General features: G+C 39.1%; 1 protein-coding gene across 1 annotated transcript in view; it reads right to left on the reverse strand.

Annotated features, from left to right (window-relative positions):
* Nucleotides 1–5,488: 5,488 nt before the first annotated feature.
* fam20ca (FAM20C golgi associated secretory pathway kinase a) overlaps nucleotides 5,489–14,653 on the reverse strand; it is a 49,143-nt gene continuing 39,978 nt past the window's right edge. Inside the window, exons 5-10 of the mRNA XM_060893008.1 lie at nucleotides 12,808–12,923; nucleotides 11,142–11,322; nucleotides 10,123–10,232; nucleotides 9,907–9,988; nucleotides 7,677–7,736; nucleotides 5,489–7,505 (exon numbers count right to left, since the gene is read on the reverse strand). Of these exons, the coding sequence (XP_060748991.1) occupies nucleotides 7,259–7,505; nucleotides 7,677–7,736; nucleotides 9,907–9,988; nucleotides 10,123–10,232; nucleotides 11,142–11,322; nucleotides 12,808–12,923 (796 nt within the window). The 3' untranslated portion in view covers nucleotides 5,489–7,258. The remainder of the gene's footprint in view (nucleotides 7,506–7,676; nucleotides 7,737–9,906; nucleotides 9,989–10,122; nucleotides 10,233–11,141; nucleotides 11,323–12,807; nucleotides 12,924–14,653) is intronic.

A 14,653-nucleotide genomic window follows, 5' to 3' on the forward strand; every position in this document is an offset into this window, starting at 1 on the left:
CCAGAGTAACTTACATTCAGTAGTCCAACACCTTCACCACTAAGCTACCACATCCCAGAAGTCCCCCTATGTATGTAGACATTTGGGACTTTAGACAGTATATAGACTTTAGATAGTCTGTCTGTCTGTCTATCTGTCTGTCTCTCTGTATGTCTGTCTATCTGTCTGTCTGTCTATCTATCTATCTATCTATCTATCTATCTATCTATCTATCTATCTATCTATCTATCTGTGTATGTATGTATGAGCAGTTGAGGGCCTTACGAAAGGGCCCGGCTAACACTTCCTTACTAATTCCTGGTATTGGTCCAGCTTCTTGTATCTCTTCCTTCATTCCTTCCTCATTTATCACAATTGCTATTCCTACTCCATTTGTACTGTTAGGTTTATAAGTACCTACTTTTCCCTCCATATCTGGAGCTACTACGGCATAGCTTGATTTCTGTAGTTCCTCTGGTTAATTACATTCAGATGTTCCTGTACTGTATGTGATCTCCGCCATGATTAATGCCTCTGTTCTATCCTGCCTACTTATACAAGCCACTATACCACCATCTGGTAATAGGCCATTCCACGCAGGGCTTTATTTTACCCTAGCACTTGAGCACTTATTTTACTCTGCACTTCCTTTTTTTAAAACAAATAAAAACAACAAAAAAAAACAACAACACATCCTCTATTATTTTAGCAGCTCCTTTTTTGGTGATGTCACTAGGATGTTCTTTCAGGTGATGTTTTATTCAGAAAGGTGACTTGACACCATTAGGGCTGGCTTAATTTAGCTCAGAAGTGAGAAAACAAGTCAACAACCATATATGTGAGCTTCTATTTGACATTTACATATTTTAATGAAATTAAGGACATCTAGGTGTGATAGGGTTGCAGTGTTATTATTAATGACATATCAGAATACATTTCTGGCTGCAATATTGGTTAATCCAATGAGTTTATACTGCCATCTAGTGGACAAATGAAATGCCTCCATAACAAACAACAACAGATTACACGTTACACAATTAATTTATGAATTAAATGTTATATGTCAGTGTGTTATCACTTACATTATAAAAGCTACAAACAGTCTCTATGTTTTCTCTTTAAATGAATGTCAGTAACAAAACACTAACACTGGAGACTCCTTACATAAATAGCTAACAATCGTCTCCTTACTGAAAAAGAGAAACATTTCTTTGTCAAATAATGCTGTTGTTTTTGCTTGCTTGCATGGCTGCCACGAATTAGCTGTAATAAAGAATTCTCTGCCTTGGTTCTGGCATGAAAAGCCACATCATAACCGCTGATGATATCCCATTACACATGAAATGTTTACTCCTTAATGATCTGCTGCATCTTTGTCAATAAACCATACTATACTTTCGAACAAAATATGACACTGCACCATACCAAATGTACATCAAAATATGCTGTACGTATGCAAAAATATTCACATTGTCCAAGTCTGGTGGTATTAGTCTACTTCTGCAAACTCTATAGGATTAGATCATTAACAGCAGTCTTCCAGGCTACCAAAAAGGCTGCTCATTATCTTGCACCATCTGTAGGTGCTGGTATTCATGAGCGCACAGATTGTAAATATTCCTCATAAATAGTATTAATCAGAAATTACTGAATCATGCTGCCTGTTTCCCTTCATTAATATTCATACCATATTTACATGACTTCATTTAGCAATATCACAACACGCACTTCCCCAAAACCCAGACAAAGCTGTAAAATGAAACAGCTGACGCGACAGCTAACATACGTGTCCATCATGTATTGCATTTCAACCCGCTTGCCTGCCAATTAACTGTGAATAGCAAAATGAATGCATATGTAATGAGGAGATATGATGTGGAAAATCAGCACCATTGTGAGGAAACTAGAGCTGAATCTGAAGCTCATGGTCAGGATAAACAGGGCCTGAGAACTGTGGAAAGAAATCCACCATTCTGAAAGAAATACAAACAATCTATTTATTTAAGTCAGGCAAAGCCGAACTTAAAGGAAAACTCCACTCCATATTTGTAATATGTTTAGTCGAACTAAGTAACTAACTATCTAACTAACTAACAAATTTTTGTTTTAATGAAATGAAGACAACAAAATGTCTCAAAGGTCCAAAATACAATGCAGATTTATTACAGAGAGACACAACGAGTTAAAGTGTCAACTCAGCTAGCTGGCAATCAACGAGTTGACAAGAAGAATGTTGTTGAAAGTAATATTATCATAAAAGTTGATGATTTGTAGCCTGATCTGTTTTTAAAAAGTGTCTAGATGAAGAGCTGAGAGAGTAATAGTGCTTAAATGACTAAAGTGCTGCTGCATCACTATCTTCGGCTAGAGATTAAACATGGGCTAAAGCTGTATTCAACTTGGAAGTTAACTGTGATGTGCCTTGTATTTTTAGCTCCTCAAAACACTCTCTCTCACTCATTTTCTACCGCTTATCCGAACTACCCCGGGTCACGGGAAGCCTGTGCCTATCTCAGGCGTCATCGGGCATCAAGGCAGGATACACCCTGGACGGAGTGCCAACCCATTGCAGGGCACACACACTCTCATTCACTCACACAATCACACACTACAGACAATTTTCCAGAGATGCCAATCAACCTACCATGCATGTCTTTGGACCCGGGAAGGAAACCGGAGTACCCAGAGGAAACCCCAGAGGCACGGGGAGAACATGCAAACTCCACACACACAAGGCGGAGATGGGAATCGAACCCCCAACCCTGGAGGTGTGAGGCGAACATGCTAACCACTAAGCCACCGTGCCCCCCCTCCTCAAAACAACGAATTATATATTTAATATCTTAATTTTACAAGTGAATATGTCTGTGTTGTGATTGATCTAAAAATAAATGCTATCCTATACAGCATAACTGATTTAAGCTGCTGCTTTGTTTACTGTGGATGCCGTGAGCGGCCAAGTGACTTTGACGTCACTTGCTCAGCTCGAGGTTGTGAAGTCCATACAAACTGTACAAGAAGGTGCTGAGGATGAGTTGGTGCCTTCTTCAGTTTTTCCTCATGTCAGGGATTGAAATTTTCTAAGCTGTAATTTATTAAAAGTTGACTGCATAACTGACTGTTGACTGCATAATTCCCACTGCAGGTATGTGAATGGCATTGTGGGTAATGTAAGGATTGTTAATCGAAGAGACACCTTGAAAAAAGTGATTGACATGTTTGCCGCGTGTGTGTGTGTGTGTGTGTGTGTGTGTGTGTGTGTGTGTGGTTTGCATGTTCTCTTGTGGGTTTTTTCTCCACAATTGAAAGACATGCATTGTATACTGATTGGCATCTTTAAGTTGTGTTATTGTCTGTGTGCGATGGGGTGGCAGCCAGTCTAGTCCCCTGGATAAGACAAAAACCAAGCTGCAGGTAAGTTGGGGACAAAATATCTCACCCATCACTGCTTTGTTTACTCACTCAGCCATGTGGCAGTTGCCTGGAGACTGTTGATGATAATCTTTATAGTCTGTAGCTGAATAAACCAGGACTTCTTGACACAGAAATCTTTTACTTATAGGAAAGTGTCTCTTCGGTTCAATTCACACAGAGCACCCTATGAATTATATGCTTTATGCTGATGTGCCTTACACATGAACAATGCACTGTAATATTTCATCCCACATAATGAAAGAAGAGTATTTAAGCCACCTGGTGGACAGAATTAAGAATTGCATGTATTTCAAAGCATTTTTTTCTTTCTTCTAGTTTATATTGCAAAGCAGCCAGTGTAATGTGACATCACTTCTCCCACTGCCAAGCCTTTAGAACACTTTCTGAACACACATTCTGTCCTAGTAAGATCATCTAGTGACAAAAGTTCAGAAATAATATCTTTTCTTAGTCACTCACTGGAGGATAAAATCAGGTGTGGAATAAGAGCGATTACATGGACGAGAATTTTAACAAATGTCCTTAACATGTTTTATGTTTGAAACAAATCTGAGTAGCTCCATCAACAATAGACACGATAGTACGCTTAATAATACACTTTAATACGTGTAAAAAGGAAAAAATCCTTTACTAAATCTTATACAACTGATTATAAGATTATTAAGCTTTCTGACACATTACGGTTACATAAGCTTCACACTTCTGTGTTTATGTTTCTATACATATTTACAAATTCTTTCCTCTGTACGGTTCAAATTTCAGAGATTAAGAGCCGTATTAACGTATACTTTAAATGAAGCTTTCGTTAACGCAGGGTTTGCATTAATGTTTAATGATCATTGAGGCCTGAGTAAGCAGGTTTCCTTTTGTTTCCTGTCTAAATGATCGTCTGTTTTAAGAGTGCAAATGAGGTAAACAGAAAAGAAAAAGTTGAACTATTCCTTCATGCATTTGTAATAAACACCTTTACGGAGCTGTATTTAAGGAAACTGGCAGGAACGGCACGATGTGTTCTGATTTCTCGCACAAACATTCAACAGCTTCATTTTTTTATTGCACACTATTATCTTTTGCAAACAAGTCTTCACAGTAACAATGCGTAAGAGAGAAGAGAAAAATAAAAGAAAAACAGAAGCATTTCGGCTGTTAAAAACAGCCTTGGGTTCAGTTCGAGTATTAATAGATATTTACACATACACGATGAAAGAATCTGGAGTTATTCCAGCCTACACAGCATCTGATAGCATGGCGTGATCTCTCCTCCTCCCTGCTGAGAATCTGCACAATCCACTCGGGTTGCTAGTCAGAACTCAGGGTTCAGAACTCAGGGTTCGAAGGTTCAGTTGTGATTAATCCCGAAACATTCAATTATCTCTATCATTGCACAGGCACTGAGTTTACACAGAAACACACATACACACTGATGCCTCATTCATGATTTGTAGCTTGATGATTAAATTCTACCATTTCTGATAATGTCTAAATGTTAAATTAGGAAAACAGGAAAACATGATGGTTGCACGTATTCTTTGAAGTTAAATAAATAATAATCTGACGATCATACAGCATACAAGTGCACACAGGGCTGCATACAGAGTCGTAAGTCTTAGTGGGCTAAGTTACGCGTATTCAGAGTCTGGTCCTGCACGTGCTTTTGTCAGGGATTTTCTGCAATTCTTTTCTGTGTATGCAAATGTCCTCTACAGGGGAATACAGGGATTCACAGTATTTTCTAGACCACCAGCATTAAACATAAGGACTAAACTATGATCCTGGAAAAAAATAAATCAGGGATAGAAACAGGGGCTGAAGAAGCATATAACATTCCCTAATTGCTTGTAATATGATGTAACAATTTAAACATAAAGAATAAACATGAATAATATAATATAAAAAATTACTCACTGTAAAATTGGTGGTGTTTAACAAAATATCACTGATCCAGCACATCCTTTTAGATTGTATTATACTGTATATTATTATTTTAGTGCTCTGACAGTTAATTGAGCCCAAGATGCCATGGGATACTAAATCGAGGTCATAAAATCACACATGAAATGTATTGTATCATGGATTGAATTTTTTAATTAAGCTTTATTACTTTGTGTTTTATAGTTTGACTTATTAATATTTTCCAGATGTTTGGGGCAAAAAAACATGACCAAGCTCCTTTGTTCAAACTCCCAAGCATTTCTCTTCATTTGTACTTAACTCTGAATGTGGCCCGTAGTGACTCGAAATACTTTCCACGTAATATGGAACAAATCTTTTTGTTGTCAGTATGAGGAATGATAAAAGGCACTCTCTTGCCTTTTGGCTGAAGTTTAGGAAAGAGTTCTCAACTAGTGATAAAAAAAACAAAACAAAAAAAAAAAAACCCTGTATAAGTTTGGTAATGCTGAATAAGTCTGAAATATTTGAAATGACTATGACGTAGTCATTAGTCTGAAAAATGTCTAGTAACAATATTAGCATACAGATAATTTGTTTAATCATACAAAAACACAAATGCTTTATATACACTGATGCAGAGCTGTGAATTCTGCTTACTAATTCATATATGGCAAAAAGAAAGGAGAGTGCAGCCAGTGAAAAAGGATCAGCTTGCCCATGTATGGCACAGAAAAAAGACACGGAAATTAATAAGCCGTGGTAGCGTAGCATCTGACCGTGGCGAAGTCCCCCATGCCGGGGAAACAGGTGCGTTCAGCATGGTGTCGCTGATTGGGAGGCAGTGCCAAAAACAAAAAACACCAATTATATTCATTCTGCACTTTTCCACCAAGTTCCTACCAAGAGTGCACTTTTGAATAACCCCAAATGTCATGCTCACTCCAGTGCTGAATAACTCTAATGAGAGAGGAAGTGCAGAGTTCACAACATGGAATAAAAAAATACTTAACATTGGATTGCACCAGTCTGACGCATCTATGCATCTATGTAAGCTTTCGAAAGCGTTTAGGAAAACCAAATCATGTCACACACAGCGAAGAGAGGCGTCATATACAGGTCCTCACAGGAGGAGCACTGCACTGCAGTACTACTCTTAAAGCTTAAATGCATCTTTAGGCAAATATTTCACACACAGAGCGCAGACGGCTACAGAGAAAATAAATCGGCAACCATAAATATACCTATCAGTCCTACGCTGACTAGTAAATAAAGTTCACCTCTTATTCCAGTCCTATACGTTGCCTAATACAGCGATCATCAGCTCTGCTCCTTGAACAGAATTTAGTCTGAAACCTTATCTAACACACCTGCTCCAGAGAACCGATCAGTTGGATCAAGAAACAGGCTTTAACAGGCAGGTAAACCTGAATAAACAAAACAGGTCGATTACTGTATTACTGGTGAAAAGTCTCTTTGTGCTTCTACTATACATCTCTGTACAGCTACCATCTTATTAATATACCAAAATGCTGAAAATATGCAAATTGAATAAATTAGTTTTGCACAAGCATTCATGGAATAAAAAGCAGGATGTACAAAACAATATGTGCTGCAGCTTCCACCATGGCTAAAATGTAAGCCTTGGACCTCAAAGGTAAAAAGAAACAAATCAAATGAACATAAAATCCAATCCCCAGTGCTTGTGAGTAACATCAACAGAAATCAAATGGACCTCTTTTCCCTAATGCCTCTGGTCCAATGTCTTAAAAAGTACGTAGGGAGCAGAAGTAAGCGTGAAGACGTCCGGTCGACAGCTGTAGACATTCTAGACGTGTATACGTATGCAGAGTGGCAGTTCAGAGGCATTGGTGGTGAGTCTCTTGGAATTCACTGAATTCAAACATGCGTCTCAAGCATGAGGTGCCTGCTCATGGTGTAGGTCAGGGTTCCACTACCTCACCCGAGAGGTATGATGATGCTCCATGTCGTCCTCTACTACAGCGCTGTAGCCCTCTTTTTCCACACATTCGGCCAGAACGTTTAGAGCCAGGCGTAGGCGTCGATCCAGGGCCTGCAGGTGCGGCCTAATGAGGATGGGAGAAAGGCGGTCATGCAAAAGAGACTCCTCCATCAGCGAGCTCAGCAGGTACTCCTCCTTAGCCAGCAGCTGAAGCCGCAGATAGGTGGACCTCCTCACCCTAGGTGAGACCAAGGGGCATGAGAGGAAGGAGGGAAACGCAGAGGGAGAGAAAGACAAAAAGAGAGTGAAAGTTAACGTCAAAACAAGCAAAGAAAGTAAATAGCAGAGGAACTAAAAAAAGAAATTAGACAGATTTTTTTGTCTGTGACATGCAAATAAATGCTCTTACCTGCAGCACTGAGTCAAGGGCACCAAGATTGACATTTCATCATGTGAGTGTTTTCCAAATCTGTTGAGTTTAAAAAAAAAAAAAAAAAAAAAAGTCAGAATTATAATAAGTCCCTGACAACAGCAGGCTCAAGAACCCTAATGGACTTTTGGAAAAATTGACTTTTAACTGTTTATAGCAGAATTCTAGATTAATCAAGTGCATGCAGCGAGACAGCAACAGCGTGAAATCTGTCAGGCGTTCGTCAGTTCAGCACATAAAATCTCACCCTATTTTTACAAGTTGTTCAAAATCACAGATTACACACTAATGTTCTGAATTGCAGACAAACATCTGTACATTCACATAGCATTTAGTACACTACTCTGACAATTCTATCTCTCTGTATCATATCTATCATTCACATAGCTCTCTAGATAGTAAACTAGTGATAACACATGTCGTAAAAATGCCATGTATTATTCCTGCAGCAAAGCAGCAAATAAAATCTCTTAAATTCTTTCCTGAATCATTTTTATCTTTGTTGAGAAAGCTTTGAAAAAAAGTTAAAAAAAAAAAAAAAGTCAGTGCTGTTAAATTTTCTGACTTGTCAGAAGGTGTTGATTAATTTTCTATGACAGCAGTTCTAACCATATATGTTATGGTTTCTATAGTAACAACTTACACTCCAACTTGTATGGTGGACATTCTCTACACAAACATAATTAAAAAGGTATCTATTTGCTAATGTGCTAAGGTTTATGTAGAATTTTTTCGGCAGGAGACTGCAGTATCTGTGCATTGTACCATTCATTTATTTTCTACCGCTTATTCGCTTATCTTGGGTCACGGGGAGCCTGTGCTTATCTCAGGCCTCATCAGGCATCAAGGCAGGATACACCCTGGACGGAGTGCCAACCCATCGCAGGGCACACACACTCATTCACTCACGCACTACGGACAATTTTCCAGAGATGCCAATCAACCTACCATGCATGTCTTTGGACCGGGGGAGGAAACTGGAGTACCCGGAGGAAACCCCCGAGGCACAGGGAGAACATGCAAACTCCACACACACAAGGCAGAGGCGGGAATCGAACCCCCGACCATGGAGGTGTGAGGCAAACGTGCTAACCACAGCCACCATGTCCCCTGCATTGTGCCAGTCAAGTCTAAAGGTCACTGAAGAGTCTACAGGATGGATGGTTTTGCTGTATCTTGGCAACAGACATGATGCATTTTTTTTGTGTGATATTAACTTCAAGAGAAGCCCTCAGGTGGTCCAGTGGCAGGATTCTGTGCTCTCATTGCCGTGGCCCGGGTTTGATTCCTGGGCATGGAGCTAACCCAGCCACTGAAGAGTTAACTCTCAGTGCCAGTCCCAAGCCTGGATAAAAATGGGCGGGTTGCATCAGGAAGGGCATCCTGTGTAAAACCTGTGCCAAATCTAACATGCAGACCACGTGATCCACTGTAGCGACCCAGAACATGGAGCAGTCACTGTCTGCTCACCATATTGTGTTTTATTCCTCACGTAAAGAACATTAGAGTCTGTTTGATAAATATACAGACTAATGTAAGGGAAAATCAGCTATAAGTTGTAGAACCAACAAAATATTATAGATCTGATTTTAAGAATGAAACTCACCTGAGCTGCGTTTCATAAACAATCCGTAACAAACCGAAATGCCTGAAAAATTACAATGTAGGGTCTTCCAGTGTTATCTTCTTTCTTTTTAATAAAACCTTTTGAAAAACCTCAAGTTGCCCTATGAGCACGATAATGTGTTCTCTTCATTCCTAGTCCCAACGGACTTAAAAAGCAGCAGCACCAGCACAAAATGAATCGAAACCAGTATTAAACCAGAACTATTAATTGCTGTAAGGATTTTGCTCATTCTTGTGCTTTGTATTGAACTACACGATAGATATGAAGCTTTTCACACTCGCTCAGTACAGCATGACAGCACTTTCACCAGCACTGTACATCTGCACACTACTTTATATACCTAGAGGTTTCTGTACATGTAGATTTAAGCAATACATACATTACTAACTCTGTTAGAACTAATATGTGAGCCTGACCTTGCTTTTAATACAGTACACTTTCGTTTATATGCCTAGTTTCCATAGAGTCGAATGACTGATGGGGAAATGCTGAGTGGAAGAATGTGTGGTATTTGCTTGCTGGCTATGAAGAGCCTGATCACAGATATATCGCTGTGTGAAAAGGGTGCTGAAGGTGACTCACCCTCTGCCGTTGTCCAGATGGATGATGAATGTCTCGTTCCCAAACTTCTCAAAAGTTTCATAGTGGTGACGGTCCATGTTGCCTGTCCAAGAAGAGAAAGAGTAAGAGACTTACTTTTTTGCCTCTTTACAGACTTTGCTGTGAGCATTTGACTAATAGAATTGATTAGACAATGGAGTTAATGCAGGAAAAAAGTAAAGTGCAAAAATAAATCACCCATGAGGAAGTCAAAAATGGTCATGTCCATGATATCCAGCAGACGGGAGCCATGGTCGTAGGGTGGAGTCTGTTTAACTTCATCACAGTAATCTGGATCCACTTCCCACCTGAGAAAATAACACAGTGAGATTGTTGTGATATACCATTTTACTCACTGCAATGTATTTAGTATTTGTATTAATACAATTGTTTAAGTATTATTTGTAGTAGCACACCGTATTAGTTATTGTGGTTTGCAATGATAAAATATTTTTTAAAATGATCCTAGCGGGGCACAGTGGCTTAGTGGTTAGCACGTTCGCCTCACACCTCCAGGGTTGGGGTTCGATTCCCGCCTCCACCTTGTGTGTGTGGAGTTTGCATGTTCTCCCCGTGCTTCGGGGGTTTCCTCTGGGTACTCCGGTTTCCTCCCCCGGTCCAAAGACATGCATGGTAGGTTGATTGGCATCTCTGGAAAATTGTCCCTAGTGTGTGATTGTGTGAGTGAATGAGTGTGTGTGTGTGTGCCCTGCGATGGGTTGGCACTCCGTCCAGGGTGTATCCTGCCTTGGTGCCCGATGACGCCTGAGATAGGCACAGGCTCCCCGTGACCCGAGGTAGTTCGGATAAGCGGTAGAAGATGAATGAATGAATGAATGAAAATGAACCTATGCAACACTATGACACTTCAAACTTTTAACTTCACACTTTTAAAGGCCCCCATGCTCTGGATTATATGGAATTGTGAAATAAAGTTGTGTATATAACAAGAAAAGTATGTGTTCCCTCATTTTTCTTTCACAATCAGAACAGAGAAAGCAGCCAAAAAGGTGAGACCTGTTTGCATTATGCTGCTTTAAAAATTATGACTTAAATTGTCTTCCCAAAAAACACAGCCTATTGTCTTGGGGCAGCTGTTCTAGGCAACGATTTTTGCTGAAAAAGGCAGTTTGTGAGTTTAATGAACATACAGGGTGGTATATGGTGACCTGAGATAAAGTGAATGAAAAAGGAAAAAGTAAAAGAAGAAGCCTTACTCAGCTTTCTTGCGCTTATGGTATGAGCGACGCCAGGGGTTCCTCCAGGTCTTGCGCTTGGCGAGGGCCAAGTCAGGCAGAAAGGCAGCCAATGAGCCCTCAATCTGGTCAGGTTTGCCACACAGGGCATGCTCAGTGGAGCAATAGTACGAGCATTCACCATAGAAACAAATGTTATTGGCTGTAGGAAAGAGATTCTCATGATTCAAGAGTTTACGTGACGTGTCAAGTACACAGTAATATACAGTATTCAACGTGCAGTGAAATGAAAGCTGGTGAATAATATCAAATAAACAAACTGAATTAAAAAATCAGAATGAGAAGAAATAAGAAGAAATCAGAAGTAGAAATAATATTAAAGAAGTAGAATATTGCTGTCCAATTATGTTACATGTCGTTGTATGCGATCTGTGCAGTAGAAAAGGAAAGATTTAAAATGAAATAAAAGCACGGATTAGGTTTAGCAACCAGGACAGCGGCATTCTCAACTCGATTTCCACCTGATTTCTGTTTATAGTAACAGCAATATATTATACTAATAGCCATATATTATGTTTATAGCACATACCATTCTGTAAATTTCAGTTTATACTAATAGCCATCTGCATATTATATTCATAGTACATATATATTCATCTGTATATTATGTTCATAGTACATATTTATCTGTATATTATGTTCATAGCACATATATATAATTACCTGTATGTTATATTCATAGTACATACACATCTGTAAATTACTGTTTATAGCAATAGCCATATATTTTGTTACATCCCTCTGTAAATTTCAGTTATAATTACAGCCATCTGTATATTATGTTCGTAGTACACACACACCTGTAAATCACTTCATATTACCATTTTATTTAACTTATTTAACTTATCTGTCTTGGTAAAACTGTATATCCTGCACTTGCTGCTATTGCACTCTGGTTAGACCTAAACTGCATTTCGTTGCCTTGTACTTGTACATGTGTAATGACAATAAAGTTGAATCTAATCTAATCTAATCTAATCTAATCTAATCTAATCTAGATCGACAGGCGTAAGGTAAATTAAACGTAAGGTAAATACTGATTGTTAAAGGGGTGAATGTTTTATGGGTTCTGACATAAAAAATGTTGAAATTTGAAATGTGTTACCCTTTCAAAATGGGAATTAATAAAAAATAGAAATACCCGTAAATTGTAGGTAATACAATACTGTAATATCTTTTTAATTCTCCAAAAAATTGTGTCTGAATTCACATTTCATCCCAAAGTGGGCATGGCCTAAACTGGAAGAGGTTTCCATTTTAATTTTTCCATAATCTGTTTTTGCACACCTCTAGTCTCAAGACTTCATCGCAGATGCTTTGTGAACATCAAGAAAGATTTCAATTTATATCTGTTTTGCACACAGTCTCTGTTCATTTTAATTCTTGTTTATTATCAATTTTAACATGACGCCTTAGGGAGAGTAGGTGCATTTTCTCTCAGAGGTTCTATGTAAGTTGCACAATATCCGAAAGATATTATCAGCAATACAGAAAAATTGTTTTTACATGCCTGAATATAAAAAAAATACCCACTAAACAGTAGAACAAATCAGAGACTAACAAGCACTACTTAAAAGTAATTCATCAGTGTAAATAAGGGAAGGGTTGATATGCTGCATGCTGGTACCTGGAGAGATGAAGAATGTCCGCCAGAGCTTCTTATCCCGGGTCACATCTCGAATCTCACGCGTCATATTTACTAGTCTGCCAGCCACTGGTGGAACCCGTCGGAAATCCAGAATTCTAAAAATTCATAACAAACAAAAAATTAAATATAATAATTTACACAACACATCATACTGTATATTCCTGAACTATTTGTTTGGTAACACAATTAACATTCAATTGTCATTGCTAATTGGCACATATCTCTCCCACAATGTCCCATAAGACATGGACAGGTTCTGGCTCCACACAACACCGACCAGGATAAAGCAGAAAGTGGAGATAAGATGAAGCTGACTAATGTAACTGAACAAATTCTATAGAGTGCTGCAGGTTTATGAAAAGAATGAGCAATTTCTCACACGGTGACTATGTGATGAGTCCATCATTCTTCCTGTCTCTGACAGCCGCTGCCTCAGCCCTACCTTAGCCTGCGAGGCCATTCATAACTCATTCCACTTTATGATACGTCCTTCACGGCTACTTATTGGCAGTTTAAAGGCAATCTTATTTGCCTCCTACATCCGGCCACACGCTATTACAGTCTACCGTGGATAAGTGTAAGTTGGGCTATCTCTGTGAGTGCTTCCTGGAGTCAGTGTGAACTGACTTTCCAGAGGTGCCTGGATCCCAGAGGGACAGAAACCCAAGCTTGGAATACAAAGCCACTCAGGGGCTACAAAAGCACTGAGTCACTCTGAAGATAGGTGACAAAGAGCCCAGTGTAGAGGCAGGGTTCCTTGTGAGCCATATGGGATTAGTGGTGTACATTAGAACATATAGTGGAGGGAAGAGAGAAAGAAAGAAATAGAGAGAGAGAGAGAGAGAGAGAGAGAGAGGGTGGATCAGTTCTCTTCTGCACTCTAGTTCATATTAAAGCAACAATGATACCATTTCATGTTACATGGTACCATGCAGAGATTAGGATATATCCATGAACTTAACACTTAACACATTATTAGAAGTTTTTTGCAATTCGTTCACCTAAAAAATGCCAATATTCTGTATGTCTTCGACTATAAAATCTGCCTTCAACTATAACTATCAAATCCAACTTTGCCTGTTACTTTTTATTCGCGCTCCAAGTACACTTTTTCTTTTAGTTATGCAGCATACTGCAGCGTGTACCAAAGGAGTAAAGTATCAACAAGTTTACAGGTGCAGGTGTTATGTTCATTGTTCAAAAGTAAAAAAAACAGAGTGGATAAAATAAAGTGGGTCTCAACAAGCTGAATCAACAATCATCCAGCACAAAGACTCTCTCTATGAGCTTCCTTGTTAAAGTCAGCAGGGAGCGTCTCGCAGCTTTTGATTGCTCTCATATGCACCTTGTTATCCGCACAGCCCACTTCATGGGGAGCTGGATCGAATCAATCCTGCTAAGTGCTTTTCAGGCTGCTGGCCAGGGGCTGGAGTGACAGGGTCTGAGAAATGTGTGTAGAATCAGAGATGGTGGGACTTGGCTATGTAAAAGGGGTCCAAGCTTCTTTTTTGGGCCTTGTGAAGCCTAATTCTGGGTAAAATCGATACTTGTGTGAGCATCAATGCAACTTGTTTTCCTACAGCCATGCATATGACCTTCTGGCTAGACATCGGAAGAACGTAGCGTACCATTTAGTCTGAAGATGAGAGTGATTCAAACGATACTGTGGTTGTTCTTGAATCGCTGATAGATTTCGAAAGCTTTAACCGATAGTAAGGAATTGCTTAAAAAGAAAATAACATCTTTTCCTGGTGAAAATACAAACAACTGGTTCGAAAACCTGCATCATGTGTGATACAATAATAGTACTGTTGGGTCAGATTCA

The sequence above is a fragment of the Tachysurus vachellii genome, chromosome 18 (assembly GCF_030014155.1).
Source record: "Tachysurus vachellii isolate PV-2020 chromosome 18, HZAU_Pvac_v1, whole genome shotgun sequence".
In the NCBI taxonomy this organism is placed as follows: Eukaryota; Metazoa; Chordata; class Actinopteri; order Siluriformes; family Bagridae; genus Tachysurus; species Tachysurus vachellii.